At 34.7% G+C, this 20,636-nt stretch overlaps 3 protein-coding genes across 7 annotated transcripts; 1 reads left to right on the top strand and 2 right to left on the bottom strand.

The window, feature by feature from the left end:
• Window positions 1-90: 90 nt before the first annotated feature.
• LOC110817116 (Heavy metal transport/detoxification superfamily protein) lies at window positions 91-1,826 on the bottom strand. Of its 2 annotated transcripts, none has more exons than XM_022045518.2 (3): window positions 1,688-1,826; window positions 626-701; window positions 91-450 (listed from the first exon to the last, which is right to left on the bottom strand). In XM_022045518.2, the coding sequence occupies exons 2-3, from the start codon at window positions 678-680 to the stop codon at window positions 128-130; spliced, it is 378 nt and encodes a 125-aa protein (XP_021901210.1). In that variant the 5' UTR covers window positions 681-701; window positions 1,688-1,826; the 3' UTR covers window positions 91-127. The 2 variants fall into 2 exon arrangements, with proteins under 2 accessions (XP_021901210.1, XP_021901209.1); XM_022045517.2 differs by lacking the exon at window positions 1,688-1,826 and adding an exon at window positions 822-1,420.
• Window positions 1,599-6,941, bottom strand: LOC110817114 (Ubiquitin carboxyl-terminal hydrolase family protein). Of its 4 annotated transcripts, none has more exons than XR_002540130.2 (4): window positions 6,830-6,941; window positions 4,594-4,621; window positions 2,759-4,439; window positions 1,599-2,304 (listed from the first exon to the last, which is right to left on the bottom strand). XR_002540130.2 is itself a non-coding variant. In XM_022045515.2 (3 exons), exon 3 carries the CDS (start codon window positions 4,434-4,436, stop codon window positions 3,120-3,122), a length of 1,317 nt encoding a protein of 438 aa, XP_021901207.1. In that variant the 5' UTR covers window positions 4,437-4,439; window positions 4,594-4,621; window positions 6,830-6,941; the 3' UTR covers window positions 1,599-3,119. The 4 variants fall into 4 exon arrangements, 2 of the variants coding, with proteins under 2 accessions (XP_021901207.1, XP_021901208.1); XR_002540131.2 differs by having other exon boundaries at window positions 2,983-4,439; XM_022045515.2 differs by having other exon boundaries at window positions 1,599-4,439.
• Window positions 6,942-14,981: 8,040 nt separating this feature from the next.
• On the top strand, window positions 14,982-20,608 carry LOC110817220 (Transducin/WD40 repeat-like superfamily protein). The gene is made up of 14 exons (XM_088208791.1): window positions 14,982-15,276; window positions 15,375-15,430; window positions 15,553-15,717; window positions 15,901-16,015; window positions 16,096-16,195; window positions 16,299-16,482; window positions 16,837-16,891; window positions 17,634-17,721; window positions 17,812-17,887; window positions 18,065-18,164; window positions 18,812-18,863; window positions 19,689-19,826; window positions 19,972-20,059; window positions 20,306-20,608. Exons 1-14 carry the CDS (start codon window positions 15,219-15,221, stop codon window positions 20,366-20,368), a joined length of 1,338 nt encoding a protein of 445 aa, XP_088064917.1. The 5' UTR covers window positions 14,982-15,218; the 3' UTR covers window positions 20,369-20,608.
• The last annotated feature ends 28 nt before the right edge of the window (window positions 20,609-20,636 follow it).

Genomic DNA, 20,636 nt, shown 5'->3' with positions numbered 1-20,636 from the left:
TAAATAGTTTTATAAGAATCAACAACTTTATAAGAAGCAAAAGAAACACACACACACACACACACACACACATATCTAACAATATATATATATATATATATATAATAATATTATTGATAGAGGAGGTTCACATAATAGAGCAATAAGCATGAACATTATCATCACTAAAAAGATGAACGGTATGATCAGGGACGGTGCAGTAAGCCTGGTCGGGGAAATAGCCATGCACGCTTTCATTGAAGCCATGCATGTAGTAATTATAAGAAGAAGAGAAGGTTGATTCGTCAAGATACTGCGAGGCGTATGGATAATATTCACCGTCGTATGGAAAAGGCCAAAACTCCGCCTTCCTCCCCGTTCTTCTCACCGCCTTCAACACCTTTCTCTGCTCTACGTACCCCATCACTGTCACCTTCTGCTTATCCATGTCTATCTCTAAGCTGTCAACACCTGCATCCACCCCCCATCCACCCATTACATATACATATACATATACATATATATATATATATATCTATACACACACACACATACACATACAAACGTATGTACATAGATATGTGGATATATGTGTAGCCAGTGTCTCAAGAAAGAGAGAGGGCATAATCAAGAAAATAAATCTTGCCATCGATTTTTGAGATGGCTTTTCGAACCCTCTTCTCGCATCCTTCACAATCCATATGCACCAACAGCTCCACAATCTGTCACACGAACAACACCTAGTGACTCGTTTGTCATACATTATATATATATGTGTGTGTGCGGGACCGATGAAAGGACATGTAGTAATTTTGAGCCGGAAAAAGATCAGGACGACTTACAGACATGGCATTGGACAAATGAGTCTTCCCACGGCGCCAACCAAACATGATGATGGGGTTGGAGAGGTATATTGAGGATTCAAGAAATGCTTTCTTTTACGTGTCCATACATATATATATCTATGCGTACAGAAATCTTATCCGTTCACTTAATTGATGCGCCTTTTTTCTTAAAGCAACTTCTCTATACTAGTATATATTATATATGTACGTATACCTGTATCTAAAAAGCACGATATTGAGATCAGAGGCTAGCTCTCTCCCCGTCTTACTTGTATCACAAAACTTATATGCACAGTCCACAATCCGTATATATTTGTGCATATTTACGGCAAAAATTCAGTTCCCGTTTCTCTTTTTATTTGTTTAATTAATTTATTTTCCAACAAGAGATATTTATTAATTAAATCGATCTGCAGACAAAGCGAATCTATCCCCCACCTTGATCTTTGATCCCTTTGTTTATTTATTTGGGCATGAAAGCCTAAAGCCCTGGTTTGGGCACAAGACCAAATTGAATGTAGGGTCAATATCATGCTGCCATTGGTCCCTATCTACTTGTTATATACTTCCTCTCCCTCCACGGTGTCCATATAATATATATTTAATTAAATATTATACAATATATGTATACAAAGTTTTTTCCAATCCAAGACCGCAGAATATCATCCAAAAAAAGGAAAAGCGGCAGAGAAAAGAGCAAGAGGAGCATATGTCTATATATACATAATGCAAACTGCATATGCGCAACTCAGAAAAATATTACTGCAAAGTATAAAAAACAAATGAACAGATGTTGAATGCTATACCTATAAAATATAAGTACGCATAAAGCATGCAACAGCTTTGATTATCGGATGACTTACTTGTTATTCCATTGATGATTCAATGGTGGTTGAAAAGGTGGGTCTGAAGGGTGGGAATATTGGAATAGAAGCAACATGTTTACAAATTGCGGTGAGGAGCACACCATTCCCTTATACATATACCTTTCAAATACTATCTAGCATATGCTTGTACGCCTTCTGTTGCTTTCACAACCACATTTAAGTTTCCCTTTTTTTTTCCCTCCTTTCTTATTTCCTAAAGTCTAAACCTTTTGATGCATACATACATGTTGCAATATAGCTAAGCAAACACCACCATACAATCCACGCCAGCATGTCTTGTCCATACCATTCCTTTACCTCAATTAATCAGGGGTCCTGCAGGGGAAGCCACTTACCATGATACAGAAAAAGGCCGTACCTGCATTTTCTTTCCATGATTTTCCTTTTCACTTCATCAACACTCAGATATGTAGTCGGATGCCCTTAAAAATTTTCCTCTTGCAATATTCCAGTGTTTTTAAGGTGCTCGGCTTAGAGTATGAAGGACAAAATTAAGCCTCATGGGAGAATGAAACCAGGACATTGAAGCAGTTAAGTGTTCAAGCCATGATTTTGGAGAGCAGCATTCTGTTCCCATCGCTACAAACTTGCAGCTGCAAAGATCAAAAATCAATTTCAAACACATCCAGCATACTACTCAACAATAGAGGTTTTGGAAACATTACATGAACTCCCCCTCCTAAATAGAAAGAAGTCTACTTGAGAAATTTAGCCTATCCATGAGGAAAAAAGTAACATAACAGGGAAAATTAAACATTCGATTGGGAACATCCAGATGCTAGATCAACCCAAGTAAAAGGAATAGAAATAACCATGAACAAGCACTTCTTCAGTCTACAGCAGGTGGATTAAAATTTAAATTACTTAATGACATAATTAAAAAGAAAAAAAGCACATCGGTATCTTTACATTATGCCCTGTCATTAACCAAATCATAAATAAATGGCATTGCTGCTAAAGTCCAACATTAGAGAGGGCTTACTAGCACAAAGAAATCTAAATAATGAAAGAATGAGAACTCTGAATAAGAATATCGGAAGCTGATACCTTCATCCATAAAGCCTTGGGAAAAGTTTGTCAAGCTCGGTTTAGTTTCAAATTGTTTCAAGTAACGGATAATGGATAAGGCATAAGGCATAAATACATCCTCACAACAAAACCTATTTAAACGGCCATGATACTGCATCTTGAGGAGTGAAATGTTATAGGGATAGATAAAGTAGCAGCATTTGACATGCAACCTCAAGGATTAGAAGGGAAAAGTAACTTACCAGCCCCATCCTTCTCCATGTCCACTCACACCTAGATCCAATAAACTAAGCAAAGAAGACCATGTTGTGTAACAATTGTGAAACATAATTCAGTCAACTTTAATCAATTCAAAGGCACATTGCCTTTCACTTTGGAACTAATCCTTGGATAAAGTAGAAAAACCACAACCACTACCATGGGAGCTTCCTTTATCATAGTTATCAAAATTTGGGACTGAGTCTCCCTCTATTCTATCTTTCCTATCTTCATTACAGATCAAATTTTTATTCACATCCTTGATTTCTTCTTGGGCTCCAAATTCTCGAGAATTTTGGCAGCCCAGCACAAGAAGGTCCAGCATTTTCCTTCGAACAACATAGATCGGATTTGGCACAACCAAACACCCCTTGCTATATGCTTCTCTAAGGAAAACAGTCTGGATGCCGCCCTTGGTGGATATATAGAATATGCCAGGGTGCTTCAACAGTAATTCACGCATATTAACTTCCGTACCAAAATCCTTCTTAAAATGAGATAATCTTTCAACCTCAACCATTTGTTCCACAGTCAAGCTAAGCAACTCATGTATAATCCCAACCACTCGTTTCTCAAACTGCTCAATCCCTCCACATGTGCGCACCCAAACAGCTTCCTTTCTCTCATAAGGCTTTGAATACGGAAGTCTTTGCCAATTCTTCAACTTGTCCCTAAATCCTCCCTCAATCTTGAAGCCAGTAGGGAAATTAATAGGGAATGCAAATCTTGTTTCAAACTCACTCAACCATTTCTCGATGTACTCTTTCTCTCTCCATTTTTCAACTTCAGCCAGGCCTAACGTCTCGTCTCTATTAACCAATTGGACAGTTTCCAAATCAATTAACCTAAAATCCAATGTATACTTACCTAATATTGACTCCCGAAAATCCTCAGGCAAACCCAATTCTCTCCTCATCAACCTCAAAGCATGAACATGAAGAGTCTGATTTTTTGACATCATTAATAACTTTTTAATCCGCTTCACCACATCCATTTCACATTCTCTAGAGACTTTTTCTTCTTCGTTGATCAAATCCCTCATTTTACCATTAATCCTACAACACAAGTTCCTTCCACTGGGGTGTGTAAACACCTCAAAAACATGTGGATATTTGTGAAGAAACGTTCCAATACCCACATGCAGTCCAATCAGGTTCTTCCAACGAGACATCAGTTGTACAGAAACATACGGACCTCGCTTCCTATTCGACATCAGTTCGTAAATTTTGAGGATGATTTTAAGTTTATTTTGATGGATCATGAGTTTGTCTAATTTGAGATCCCTTGTTCGGTTCTCCAAGCGTGTTTGGGCTGAATCCACTGGTTTTTTCCATCTTTTCTGAGAAAATAAATTGAATGGACCAAACAGGATTCTGGGTGACTCACAAGGAGATTTAGTTTCCAGGATATTGCACCGTAATCCTTTCAAGGCAATCATGTTCTGCAGCCAGAAGATCACAAAGGAATATGCAAATAACAATTGGGTATTGATAGATATATACAGATAGAAAACAAGAAAGAGAGACGTTGAACCTCAAAGAAAGCAAATGGTAAAAGAGAATTTGAAGGAAGAGAGGATAGTTGAGAGACTCAACTTGTTATTGATTATATTTTTGTCCAAACCTGCATGAGAAAAAAATAATAATAATTACACATAATTTTCAATGTTTAAACAAAACAACCTTGAACTAAGCACCATCTGGAAGTTCCATTATACCTAAAGAACAATAGACCATAATTTTTCACTAGCATAAAATGAGTACTTTCTTTCTTTGCCACCACAAGATAAAACTGTCAGCAGTTTCATAGTAGAAATTCGACAGCAAAGGAGTGGCTTAGAGAATAATCAATAAGTAGCCTGTAATGAACTAGAAGCAATAAACAAAAAGAGGAACCTAAAAACCAATAGTTAGAAAAACACTAGTGATTGAGCCTCCTATGATAATGCCAAATAGCTAATTTTGCAAGAAATCCATTAAAAAAAATCATGCAACCATTGGTAATTGCGCCGATGCTGTTTCCACACAATCAATCATTTTGTTGCCAATGAACAAAATATCCAAAAGCTTAAACTCAAAAATATCAAAAAACGTTTGATAACCTAACTGAGGAATGATTACCTCCACAATTTCCATAAACATTTCAAAGGAGCATGAAATTATGATACTAACTAACCAGAAGGATAAAATGCAAATTCATACAGGAATGTGAAATAAACATGTATAATAAAGCATAGTGGCAAAACATAAGCAACTTGGATTGTTAGAGCAAAAAACAGCTACAATCAACACAATTTTCAAAATTAAAAAAATCTTCTTCCTTTACTAAAAAATTTTCTAGTTAAAACAAACAATAGATTTCCGTCGAGCTGCACAAATCAAGCTCTACAAACATACTTTTTCTCCTCTGCCCAAATGCAATTTAATCATTTCCACACATTATCATCAATTCAAATATTTCAACCCATAGCACATTGTTTCCAACATAAACAGCCAAGATAATCAAAATTAACCAAAGTAAGTTTACAAGGTTGTACAATCACTAAGAATCACTTGACAACCATACAGGTCGTATAAGACCAGACTCGATGAATTGAAAAAACAATATGGATTCTGGTTGGTGGCATGTGAGGAAAGGAGTGGATTTGCGGCAGGTCAGGGAAAGGAACATGACGAGAACCGCAAGGTCATGGTTGCTGGAGCTTAGAAGGAGAACGATGCTGGAACTGTGGCCTGACATAGAGGCATCTCTCTAACTTGAATGCTCTCCTCCTCCTATACCAGCCTTCGGTGCCTGTTTGGCCGTTGTGTTAAGACTAAGCTAATATTCCTTTAGCCCTCTGTTCTGTTGGTAATAATTTCGAGTTCCTTTGTTACCTTTTCGACTACAATTTTTTTAATGTGTTGATTACCTTCAGTTAATATTTAATTTTGTTACTACTAGTTTGGAAGAAAAAAATAAAATTACAAAAATATTTAAAAAATTTAAGTACAAATGTTTTATGAAGCATTACACATCTATTTATTTTGAATTCTCTTTTCTACCCAACAAATAAAATAATAAAACTCCAAAATTGCATATATACAATTTTTCAAGATATTAAACAACATAAATGACAATGTTAAGATATTGATATTGCAGCATAAAAATGTAAAATATTTCCTATTAATACCAGAAATATTTTAATAATTTTCACAAAATTAACTCAAATTATCATAAGTGGTATATTTATTCTTATTAATCTTTTTAATAATAAAGTTAAATTAATCTAAAATTTACACCTCAAATATATGGTATACGCAAATGGTGTCACATACTAATAGAGAAAAACTCCAACAGAAAGGTTGAAAATGAGAGTCGTCAGAGGTCTTACTCTACATGGACAGGAGCCAAAAATAAATATTCTGGTCGTACACCAGAAATCTAAGTTAAAACATTACAAAGTGGGATGGTATATATATTGGTAACAGCATGACTCGAGTATCCCACAACAAAACAAAGACCATTGCTAAGTCACAAAAATGGTTCCAATAAAACTTGAGAGGGAAATGAGAGAAGAAATGCCCTAGAAACCTTTTGGAGAGATTTTTTTGCTAACAGTTAATATGCATGATATTCAAACAAAACCAAGCATGTTCAGCTATTCCAATGGCAAAATCAGAAAAAATTCGGTATTTTTCATCTAACATTGACCATTTAAGCGACATACAATATCACACCTACACAAAATGAACTTAGAGACCATTCATGGCATTCATTTTACTCATCATTACCTCTATTTCTACAAGCTATGGAAATACATCGAAGAACGAAAAAGAAATTGATGTATACCGTTATTAGCTCCTCCTTTGCAAAGACCCGAATCCTCTCTTATCTCTACTGCTCTGGTTGCCAAAAATGAAGCATTAGCAGCTTTGTCTGATGCCTCTCTTTTGCCGAAGGGGAGAAGAAGATAAAGACCATCTTTTTTTCCGAAAGACTCTAATCTCTCTTCTATTTTTCCTTTTGCGTGATGGATTTCGATTTTTGCCCGAAAACCTCCATGTTTTCACTGCCTTTTCTTCTCTCTCGGGTTTCCCCCTTGCCCTTCTCCCTAGACAAGCCGTCTTATAGCCAGATCCTAGCTTTGATTTCGGCCTGTTCCTTAACGTCTCTCATCCCTCCGCTTTTGCTGTTTTGATGCTCCCTTACCTATTTTCTCTGAATTTCTTCTCTGTCGAATCACCTGCCTCCATGACCTCTGCTTCCGTGGTTTGACTTCCGTATTTTGGATATCTGCTCTTCTCTGTGGCGTTACTGCTTTCAGCTTCCAATTGCCCCCGCTTCCTCTATTCGCCTTCCTTGTTCTCCTCTTCTCTTCGCTTCTCTTGTGCTACGAAACCTCTGAGCAAAATTGCCTCTCTGATCTCCCGCCATCTTTCCGCCTTTCCTGCTGCTGCATCACCGAAATAATTCCATTTCGCCAGAGAAGTCGGGCAAATAGGCTCTCATGGTCTTCTGCTGTTCCTCCTAACTGGCTTGCTTCCCAGTCTTCTCTTCCCTTTCCTTAGTCTTTCTTCTTTTTTTGGGTGAAAAAGAACCGGGCGGTAAACCATATAACCTACATACTATATATTATATATTATAAAAGTAATACATGACATTTTTAATTTTTAAAATAAAAAATAATCTATTAATATTAGTTATAATTGTATAATAAAAATAAAATTTTAAAAATTATTTATTCAGATTTTAATATAAAAATCAAATTATTACAGTAATATATACAACAAATATCAATTATCAATTTAAAATTTCATAGATATAAAAATAAAATTTAATTTTTGATTAATTGCAGATTATATTCTATATTATTTATTGAATTTTTTTAAATATAAAAACATAATTTAATATTTAATTAATTATAATATATATTATATACTTAATTTTTAAAATTATAATCAACGCTTAAATACAATTATTTTTTAAAATTGTTTGTTTGTTTTCCTACTGGCCCAATTAATAAGAATCTCAGGCTTAAGTGATTCATCAGCCAAATTCAGAACAGTCATCCTTTTTGGGCTATTAAAACTTTGCTAACCCCTCTGCCCGTCCACCTCAACAATTCCTGGTTAGAGAGATACTGCAAAATCGACCTACAGCCAATTAACTTCGCCATCGAAGCTAACCTACAACATTGGGTCCTGCCGACGACAATCTGCATGATTCTCCCTTCTATGTCCCGAATGACTGCTCCAAAACCTGCCTCGTTTTGAAGAATGGCTCCATGTGTTATCTACGTTACATTTCTAAACACTAGGAGGTGGTGGTTGCCATGGAGATTGGGACAGTGGTAACAGATGAGAGCCTCGTCGGATATCCCGTGTCAACCTCCATTTGATCAAAGAATCTTTGTTGCTAAAAACACTGTAGATTGATATGCACATATTCTCCCCATCCACAGAGCCTCATTCCTCTCGGTTTAGAGTCTCCATCGGCAGGATATTTGCTACGTGTTCTGTTCCATCCATCCTATCTGATATTGGAATATTATGACCTAAGATTCCCCAACTGCCACGAGCCTTTGGACATTCAGAACTGATTCCTCCTGTTCACATCTACGGTAATCCATCCCTACAATAATTCCCTTCTCCCTCAACCAAGTCGTTACAAGAAGTATGTTATTCAAGAGGTGTCATCAATTGTTGTCACACTGAATTTACCATCCTCTGAAAATTTATAAACATATCTATCGTCCCTATTACTTAAGCTTAAAGGAATACCAATGATGATATCAGCCTCCTCATCCACAAATAAACCTCTAACCAGATCAACATCCCAATTGAGTCCATTCACTATCATGTTCTCTCATCCCTCCACGCACGGACCTATGCACAAAGAAACCCTATTCGTGTGGCAGCCAAGGATCTGTCCATACTTTTACTCTACTTACAGAACCAATAACTCATCTCAATCTATCTCTCAACACGTATTTAGCAAGATGCAGATCCCTCCATGTGAAATTGGGGTTAGAGCCTAACCGTACAGTTAGAATATCCCCTTGAGAGAAATATTTGCCTTTGAGAGTCTGTGATAATAAAGAGTTTGGATTACTAAGAATCCTCCAACACTGTTTTGCAAGTAAGGCCAAATTAAATTCATGCAAGCATCTAAAACTCATCGCACCCGCCTCCTTGCTTCTGCATAATGATTTCCATGATAACAGTGTAGATTCTGGCCTTCGTTTGCTTTCCGTCCCCACAAAAAATTGAAGGATTGTTATATGTGCGTTGAATGATAAAAACTGATCAATATGATTTATTTGTGTTTAAAAATTATATTGCAGATTAAATATTAAATCTAAAACGCACCTGACAACGGATTCTCAAATTAAAATTATTTGAAAACACGAATACTCTGTGCATATTTATATTGAAACCAACCTTTATTACTCAATTCTTTGATTAACGGAATGTCTTCAAATTTTTAAACTTTAACAAAAAAATTCTCCAGTTTTTTGTGTTTTTGTGCGGCTACTTTTTCTAGTTCATTTCTCCACCATTTTTCAAAACATCCACATATATATATATATATATATATCATATACATATATATATAGGTGACATGGGTGGAGAAATTCCTTTTGGACTCTCACTCGTCCAAATTTATTTGGATTCATCCACTTTTTTTTTTTTCTTTTTAACACCCAAATCTTTACATATATATATATATTTATCTTTTTTAATTATTATTATTGGTTAATAAAATAATTTTATAAATTAATTTAATTTTAAATTAAATTTTACAATAATTTTAATTATTATAATAATCACACATATTATGTTATTACATTAATAATATAATAACTCAAAAATATAAATATTAATTTTCTATTTTAAAAGTTAAAAAATTCAATTTTTTTCTAATATTAATTATATTCTCGATACAATTAAAAAATATAATAATATTTTATTTAAATAAAAAAAATTATTTATTTAATTAAATTAAATTCTCTAATTTAATTATCAAATAATTAAAATAATTAATCTATTCAATAAAAGTCAGAATACTCGTTAGTGTACAATCTCGTAAATTCAATACTAAAGCAGTAGTAAATTGATCAAACTAATTTACTAATTAAGATTAGCGTTTACCAACATTCATCAACGATCGGATAACATGAAATGTACAATTACTTTCAAGAACCTGCTAAAGAAATATGTAATACTTTTTTCCGTCATTATTACTCGAAATTAACCTTAAGATATAGTTTAACTATTAAATTCTAATGGGTAACCAACTATATTTCATATCAATTATAATTGGCTAATGAATGACATAAAAAATTATTTTATACCCTTATTCAGCTGTCCTGACGAAAGTTTTAATTTAGTTATTATAATAAATGACAATATAGAGATTAAACTTATTACTAAAATTGACAGATTCCGTATTAATCAATCATTAATTCTATAAATATTTAATCACACCAAATATCCTTTCAACTACAGTTCTATAACTATAGGTGTTCGAAATCAAAATATAATAAATGACTTATCAATTACTGTGATGATCTCAGATCTAAGAGAATTCTTACATCTCATCAAAATAAGAGAATACTCTATTAACAGTTTAAGATAATATTAATTATTATAAATTCTCAATTGGGTCGATTCAATGATCATATTCCTATACGCATCATCTATATATGTGACTTAATTAATGAGATCAACTAATCTTTATCTTATAGATACTATCATATATATATATATATATTAGTTTTACCGTATTATTAATGTCTTATTTTGATGATCCAACGACTAACAATATTTTAAATTAAGTCATAAAAGGTTTTACTCTCGTTATCAAAATTTCTATTTTGATGTAAAACGTATAAATTTAATTAAGTACTTTATTACATAAATTAATCGATAAGATAATAAAATACTATTGTTATATATTAAAATAAATTGTCAAATAATAATGTATTTAATATATTATACGAATAATTAGATCGTAAAGATAAAACTTATATTCCCAACAAAAACTGTTCATGATGCACTGGAATTTCTCACACAGCAAAACAAGGATATAGAAAACTCCCACATAAAAAAATTGGCAACTAATTTTAAGAAAACTTCCTTGTTGTGCTGGTCATTGAGCTGAGCAGTTATGGAATGCTTTATTTTTATTTGTCTTTTACTCCTCCCCACTAGAGAAGGTAAACCCCAACAACGGGGTATTTGCACTATAAAATGTAGCTAATTTGTGGTAATTAACAGCTTGACCCAACGCAACTTCATATTGGAGAAGAATCTCTTTAACTACAATGACGCGAAAGAAAAATAGAGAATTATCGACAAAGAATAGATGGGGAATGCTGGGACACACGAATCCCATGAATCTGCTCAGCTGACTCAGCTCTTCAAAATATTTCAGATAGCCCCTTCTCCATATAATATGGACAGAGGGTCTCTATGTCGAAGACCACGGTGTGGAATAACAGGGCCAATGTCCTCCCCACCATTGATATCTAACAGATGTCATAAACTGCATCAATAATTTGTCATAAGCTTTAATGATATCCATTCTTTTGCGTCGACCTGCAATTTTCATATTTTCTATCACTTCAAAAGCCAAAATGATATTATCTGTCGTCAACCTCCCAAGCACAAAGATTGACTGTGACTAAGATACAAGCCTAGAAAGCACTTCTGCAATCTATTAGCCAAGATTTTCCAAACAAATCTTATATACCACATCACACAAAGATATGGGCCGCAAGTCCTTGATTGTCTCCGGGTGATCTATTTTGGGAATGAGAACAACAATAGTCTCATTCACTTGATGAGAAAGTTGACCATGTTCAAACCCCAGGAACCACTATATGCCAAAACTTCTAGTAAAAACTCGGATTCAGGCCAATCTGATCCCGAAGATTTGTCCAAGTGCATTTGAAAACCCACCACTGAGAGGAAAAAATAATATGTCATTCATATATGGTGTTATTCTGCTCATCACTTGGCAAATGACAGATTTCTAATTACCATTCATTGCCAAGAACAAATCTGAAAAAATTTAGAGTTCTGATCACTATTTTGTAGTTAAAACTTTTTGGCTCGTTGACACTAAAAGGTATTCTCTTGTTCCAATACCCTAATGTATTCTTCATTCAACTGAACTAATTTTTCGGGTTTTCTCAGGGTCGATTCCTTTGTTCAGTTATAATCCTCCCATAAAGCTTTCTTTTTTGCTATTTTGAATTAGTGCGACTAGGACCTACCCTAATCCTGTAATCTCTAACTACAGTCTGCAATACCTGTCATTATATTTTCTTCTCTCGAATAGTTCCAACTATCATACACAACCTACTCAATATCTGGGTGCAACAACCAGACATTCTCAAATTTGAACTAGGATACCCACCACTCCTGTCTGCTGTAGTCGTAAGTTAACAAAAATGGTGAGTGGTCAGACACTAGAGCTGTAAGATTATCTAAGTGAGCCTGCGAGAATCTGACCAGTCATTGGTTATTTACAATGCATCTTTCGAAGCCATTCCTAGATAATCCTGCCCTCGGCTCATCGAGTCCAAATGAAACTGTACCCCAATAACGAGAGATCACTAATCTTAGGCTTCCAACGTATCCCGAAAACCATTCATGAGTGAGGAAGAAGGAGCTACGCCCCCTTTATTCTCTTCCGCAGACAACCTGTCATTGAAATCCCCATTGACCACCCAATGACTGGAATGGCTACTGACAAAATGCCTAAGAAGTGTCCAAGACTCCCTCTACTTGCTCCGGCAAGGCATGCCATAGAAACCCATCAACAACCACTCTCTGCCCATTTCTAGCTTGGTCTTCATCACCAACGTCTTCATCATAAACATAATATTCAACTTAAACTTCTGCACCAGCTCATGTAGGACCAGAACTGACTAGGGGTTGCCGAGACCCCAAAAGTTCCAACTCATAAATTTCATGACTCCCGACGAGCCTAGGACCCAGGCTTCGCCAATCTCTCAAGTGTCTGTAGTTTCACTAAATTAGCATCAGCTTCCAAATGTTCTATCCAGTTATCCGGGGAGAAACTATGTCGAAGATGTTTCTTACCATCATTATGGGCCAGACAAATATCCTCCGATAATGTGGCATGAACTCTATTGGATTTCAGGCCCAAAGCATCCTGTCTAACCCGGCCTAAAAATGCCTCATGATCCATGTTTATAATTCACGCCTCTAATTTCTTAGTTGTATGTAAATTATTAAAATCCCTCAAATCCAGGACCATAACTGCGGTATTTAAATGTGCTTATAACTTCTTTGCATTATCGGATCTCGGATATTACGACGTAGAATTCTGTAACGTGCCAACTCTATCATCCCGCAACCAGTGGTTCGCCGGTTGTGAATTCCGATGTGTGGATACTTTAATGGACTCATCCCACTCTGCTTTCAAGGCTCCCGCAATGGTGTGGACTTGGAGCTTATAGAAACTCCCCAAATGCCCCATTCTACCACATAAGTAGCAATAAGTCGGTAGCCTTTCGTACTTGAATAAAACATAAGTTGGCCATCCTGGTAATAAATTTAGTCTTTTGCGGCGGAAGAGAGACTTCCTAACATCCAGCTCCACCTGAATTCTTAGGAAACCCAGATTGGTCATAGTAAAAAATTTTGTGTCGTATTCAAGGAACTTGCCGAGGAAATCACCAAACTAGTTAGCCATCACCTCCGAGACGCATCTCGCGGGAGAGAATGCACCTGAAACTAGAAGTGGCTCAAATATATATCTACTCGAGACGGGTGTTCTTCATGTTGAAGTTGGTGTATTAGCAGTAAGTAGTTGTTTAAAGTCCATGGGCCACCATCAATCACTCGCTTGATATCTACTTCATAGAAGAATCTGAACAAATACCTGCTTGAGCCCCACTTTTGGATACTGACTCCCGCTATCGGCCTCCATATATCAACGAGAGTATTTTTCATAAAATCAAATTTTATGATTGCCTCAATAAGAAAACAGCCCACCAAACACAACTTGAAATCCTCCAGTTGAGCATTCCCTAGTTTTGCAATATTCCAACCACCATCCTCCACTTCAGAAATCGAGAGAGATGCAAGCCCTTCCATAAAAAAAAAGCGTGCCGCAAAAAAGAGCACAAATGGCAAGTCTAGGCGAAAGGAGAGAAGAGAGCATACGTTGGAAAGTAAGGAAGGGAAGAAGAGTTTAGGAGAGGAGAGAAGACTGACGTGCCAACCGGCAGACAAAGAGAGCAATGTGTCAAATGACAAACCTTCCTGAGATTTTTATTACTCCTAGGTTTTGACAGAATCACTCCATAAATCAAACACGGAACTTAATAATATTTTTATTTTTTTTTCTTCTCTTCTCTTCTATTTTATTTATTCTTTTAAATGGTGACTTGACACTATAATTAATTTTACATATTTTTATACTTTATCATTTATATTTTTATAAATAATTAAATATCAATTTTATTCTCAGTTTAATCTTAAGGACCTAATTTTTTAGTTAGATTAAGAATAAAAACTTAAAAAGAAAAAAACATCAATATATAATTATATGCATAAAAGTCTCTATATAACTTTATACATGCATATATATATATATATATATATATATCTACATCTATATTAATTATATTTTACATTTATATTTATTTATAAATATAATTAAGTTCAAACTTTTGATATAGTTGGTCCATTTTTAGACTGATAATCAACCATATGCATTACCGTAATTTTATTTTATTTATGTATCAATTGAAAATAATAAATAAAAATCAATATGCTGCAAATTAATACGACATGATCAACGTTTTAATGAATATCAATTTTATATTTAACGAAATATATTTTTAGGTACAAAATGTTTAAATTAAAAAATAACAATAATATTTTAAAATTATTAAAATATTATTTAACTAAATAAAAGAAATAATTTTCTACAGCTTTAATTATTAAAAAGATACTGTTAAAATTCAAAGAGATTCGCCGGTGAAATCTGAAACCTTCGGTCATCAAAAAGAAATAAGCGCGAAGAGAAAATTGCCAGATGCCAATGACGGCATCTCACAATAAACCCTACTCTCCTTCAAAATTGAAAAATTAAACCCTTCTTCTACCTTCTGATAGTCATTTCCCAAGAAGGGAAGGGAAAGAAATCAGAAAAAGAAAAATTTCCAAGCACTGGCAAGCCCCGACCACATTAAAGAATGGCTTCATTTCCTCAACCTGGCTCTGTCACTATCTGCGAAATCAATCGACTCTTGAGTACAAACATCTAAAACACTCTCGTTTTCACATATTTAAACATTATGCACATCTAGGGTTTCAAATTGTGATTCCATGTTTAAATGTTCAACCTGCAGTTACTGCCAATAGCATCTCCGATGATCGAGCCAAGGAAACTTATGGAAAGCTACTCGTACGTTATTCTTACTGTTGCCAACTCCTCTCTGTTCTTCGTATACGTATAATTAGACACTGGTGGTATTTTTGTTATGTGGTTGATAGTGGTTTTGAGGTTTCGAGTTTGGTTTATCACAGGGAATGATATTTAGTCCGATTCCGTTTCAATCGGATCCGGGTCCCCAGCAGGATGCTGAACAACAAGGGAACGGAAATGACGAGGATGTTCAAGTAACAGGGTTGGTGGGAAAGCTGCAGGGGTTAATAAGTGACTCCCTTAAACGCGTTTTTCATCCAAATGATGTAAGGTTTGCCGTTTTGTTTATTGTAATGGCAAAAAATATTTAAGGAATTGCTTTCAGGTTCAAATTGTATTGTGTTATCTGACTGATATTAATGGATTTTGCCGTGAGTGTTGGTGGCCATGGCTAAAAAAACTTGGAGATGATTTTTGATATACGTTCTCTTACTTCATAAAACTTATAGGTGAACTTGTTACCCGAGGTTAATCTTCATGGAGTAAGTTGGCACCAACACAAACACGTAGTTGCGTTTATTTCTGGCCCAAATCAAGTTATAGTTCGTGATTATGAAGATTCAGGTAAGTCATTTTTGAGCTTTTTAGCATACGCGTTCTTAGGTTATGGTCTAAGTTAATAATACGAAATTTATGTTGAACAGAAGGGAAAGAACCTTGCATTTTGATCAGTGAGTCCCAGAGAGATATTAGCGCTCTTCAGTGGAGGCCAAATGGTGGAAAATCACTTTCTGTAGCATGCAAGTATATATAATTGTTTCCTTTTTGACTTGCTCATGGTAGATCACTCTAATAATTGATATCTTATAGATCCTTCATCTGTCTCCAATGTTGGATTGAATTTCAGGGGTGGGATTTGCATTTGGGCTGCTTCTTATCCAGGTAATTTACCATCTGTGAGATCTGCTGCTGCTCCATTTCTGGGAACCAGCTCTAGAGGCTCTGGGACTCGATGGACCCTGGTGGATTTTCTTCGAAGTCATAACGATGAGCAAATAAGTACTCTTTCATGGAGTCCTGATGGAAGATATCCGCACCAAGACAAATGTGCTATGTTTGCTTTATGTTAATTTGAGTTCATTGATTAAGTAAATTATATGTTTGATGGAAATGTTACTCCTATTTACATCACTTAGCTTTTTTCTTAACGTATCTGAAAATTTTTCCCTCATATGCTCTATGGCTGGATTCACCTCCGGAATCAGTGTTTCTATATTTCATATTATTCAATATCTGGCTTATACTTGGTCATTTTTTTTTACATAAAAATGAAATTCCTTGCTATCTTATTACTGATTGTTTCTGGGGGGCTGGGGGTGGGCTCTGTGTGTTTGTACGTGTGTTGGAAGAGTTGTTGTAAGTTTCCTTGACCTATTCTCACATATTTGACATCTGGTTCGTACGAGTGCTCCTCATTCACCATATGGGATGTTGCTCAAGGTATGTCAGCACCTCTTTAATACCTAAGTGTGTGATTTATTGATTTTTTCAGCAATATTAATCTTTTTTGGCTGCTAAGCAATGTGCTGGATGAACTTAGAATTGTTGATTTATGTTACTTTTAGCTTTCTTCCTACTTTCTACACAAGCACCCTATTTTTTTGCTCTATTTTCATCTCTATCACAATATATATGTTTCTAAGGTTGGTGTTTCTGGTTCCAACATGATTGACTGTAATGTGGCTTTGGCTGAGATGATATCATCTTAGCGGGATATTTGTTGAACCTCTAGATGTATATCTATAATCTGGTAACGCATATACTCAAATCTTATATATATATATATATATATATATACACCCCATCTTATCCTCAACTTTAACCGGTACTTGCTATGTCTGTGTCAGCCTTTTTAGTCTCCAGATAAAACTTATCGTAGTCAATTTTGAAATGAAGGAAAATTTGATTAAATCGAACAATCTATTCATAAAGCCTGTTGCTGAGGTAAATTTAAGAGCTTTAATTTGTGAGGATATTCAGATATGTAGAGTATTTTTTTTCTTTTTACATCTCTATGGTCAAGAATTGAGTCTTATTATTTTGTAATGAAGAATTGAGTTACAATCTTCTTTTTTGCATGCTTTTCTTGGACCTATCTTCAAATAATGTACAATATGATATTTCTACATTAACATTTTACTTTTTACTATCTAAAGTGAACATATGTCCATATAATTTCCAGGAGTTGGGTCACCCATTCGAAGAGGATTAGGTGGCATATCAATACTTAAATGGTCACCTACTGGAGATTACTTTTTTGCTGCAAAATTGTATGACCTTAGTTTTCTTGATATTTGCCTTTGTCTTAGATTAATTATTTAGTTTCTAATGTATAGGGCTAATATTTTGTTATTTGACAGTGATGGAACATTTTATCTCTGGGAAACAAACACATGGACATCTGAACCATGGTCTTCATCTAGTGGCTTTGTTACGGTAAATAAAAAGTGAAAGTCCATTTCTCTCCTCATTGATGTTGTATGATTTTTCTGTTGTTCTCCCTTTCTAACTATGGGCATGCCTTAATTAAGTGTCTTCATTTTGAAGGAATAGCCCCCACATACTAAGGTCCTTATGCATTAACCTATTTGTGCATGCATGCTTCTTTATTAGGGGGCAACATGGGATCCTGATGGGCGTATGATATTGATCACCTTCTCTGGATCTTCAACACTGGGTTCTATCCACTTTGCATCAAAGCCCCCATCATTAGGTATGCAAACCTTATGTTTTTTTTTTTCCCCAAGAAAGCCAATTTTTCCTCTAGGTAGGAATGTAAATGTTAAAATGGAGCACAGTACTTTTGTTTAATCTCATATGGTTGGCGTTAGTATTCCTATGATCTCAACACTTTCCAACAATTTTTTGTGAGTCACAAGCCCTTTAATGGAATATGTAAATGTACATCTTTTATTATATCTCCTTGTATGTAGATTGGGGAGATGTCTTTCTGCTATTTACTTAGTCTACAAAAATTGTGAAGGTATGTTTTAGTGTTTAAGACTAGGAGAAGAGGACCATTTTAGAGGTTATTTGCCCCATCATAATCATCTCTCTCTATTGTGGGGTTAAGATATTAAGTGTGGACCCCTAACTTGCCTATGCGAAAAAAGAGGGTCAAACTAAGATGTGAGAGGCAAACAAATATAATTGAGGGAACTGGCTGGGAGGGAGATGATCGGCCTAGTGTAATATGACAATATTGAAACCCTACTATCCATTTTTCTATTGAGAAAGAAAATGAGAAGGAAAGCCATGCCTGGTGTCTTTGATGATATGGGTAACATTGCAGAAATCTGACTAGGTCAGGTAAATGGTCACTGTTCTCATTTCCTTCTCTGTTTCATATTTTATCTCCAGATGCCCACTTATTACCTGTTGACTTGCCAGAGATAAGTTCCTTGACCGGCAGGTAGAGAGTTATTTTCAGTTAGTATCTTTTCTATTTCTTGGAAGTTTCTGTTCTCCATATTTTGATGCTTATAAATGTTAAAGTTTTTATTTTCAAGAAAAATAAATGTTTTAAGTTTTATTATTATGAGCTTTTTGGTTTATTGTAGAAAAATAATGTAAATAATATTAAATTTAGATATTATAAATATATATTAAGTATTATATTTGTAAATTTAGTGTAAGTGTATATAAATATTGTTATTTGTTTAGAAATAAGATAAATAATTAAATAAGAAATGGAAATTATATATTTCTATAACTTGATTACATTACTATGAAATACAATCTTAATTTATTATATGTTATATGAAAGTTGAAAACACCCCGGACGAGTTATGGTTCTGCTATTACTGCGACTATAATATTGAGTTTGGTTGAAATTTTAGTTTCATGAAAATGCAATTGAAATATATAGAAATTTGAGTAAAAACAAAAGCTTAATTTCAAGTCAAGTATATATCCAATTTAAATTAGTTTTTTCTTTTTTGTGATTCCTTCTGGTTTAATTATGCATTAAGTGTGTATATTAATTTCTACATACCAAACGACGATGATCTGGAAATTTAAGACGAAAAGAATAAGTTTGAACCAAATAGAACGGAAATGTTTATATTCTATTATTGGTCATTGCTTTTCTAGAACAATTCTCTTGATATGTAAAGAGGGTAAATTTATTTATTAAAGATACAGGAGTTTGTAATCTCAGGAACAAAAAAAAAATGATAAAAGGAACTGAGTTCATGTTTAAAATTGAGTTGTTTTGTGCACATTTTGTGCCAAGCAGTCAGGGAATTGACAAGATAGCCTGGGATGCTTCTGGAGAGCGGTTAGCTGTCTCATACAAGGAAGGGGATGACATCTATAGGGGTCTCATTGCCATATATGATGCCAGAAGGACGCCTCTGCTCTCTGCATCGCTAATGTGAGTGTTTTTTTTTTTTTTTGGTAGTTACGTTTATTTTTGTTTTAGTACTTCAACACAGTTTTAAGCTTTGAGCTTCCAGTAGAATGTTTCTGTAGTACTAAACCTGATAGCAATTTCCAAATTACTTGGTTCGTAATTGCAGTGGCTTTATTAGAGGACCTGGTGACAATCCAAAGCCAATTGCATTTTCATTTCATAACAAATTCAAGCAGGGACCATTGCTTTCCGTGGTGAGTCGTCTCAAATTCCTCAAAAATTTCCTTTCTTACTAAAAGTCTTGGGAATAATTTTTCGAATTTTGTTGAAATTCACATCATGTCGTCCGGATCATGTTTCTTCGATTATAGTTGATTTGAAAATTGAGGCATTGGTTTATTAAAGTTGTGAGTGAGCTTATGGAGAAGAGCTTGATGCTTTGCCTGGTGTAGATTTTGTAAAATCAGTCATTTGTTTATCCTCTGGTTTAACTTTTGCAGTGCTGGAGCAGTGGCTTTCTCTGTACGTATCCGCTCATTTTTCGCTCCCATGTTCTTCCCTAATCTTGACTTATATTATTTTGGCGAATTTCCTTTTTTAATTCTCTTTCCCCTTATCGATAATGTGAAAAATGAACACAATGTTCCTTATTTTGTAATGTGAAGTAGTAATAGCTTATAGTTATTTCCCCTAGTGTCTGTTTGCAATTATGTCATAACTCAGTCAGCATCCTTTTCCTCTTTTTTGTAGTCTACAACAGTTATCAGTTATAATTTGGGAGTATGCCTCTGGCTTTGCTTTTAGAGCGTCTCTGTTTGTTATTTTTAATTT

Source organism: Carica papaya, chromosome 8 (assembly GCF_054855325.1).
Source record: "Carica papaya isolate Zhongbai chromosome 8, ASM5485532v1, whole genome shotgun sequence".
Classification (NCBI taxonomy): Eukaryota; Viridiplantae; Streptophyta; class Magnoliopsida; order Brassicales; family Caricaceae; genus Carica; species Carica papaya.
Note: the sequence above shows the minus strand (reverse complement) of the source record. Positions and strands in the feature narration are given on the sequence as shown.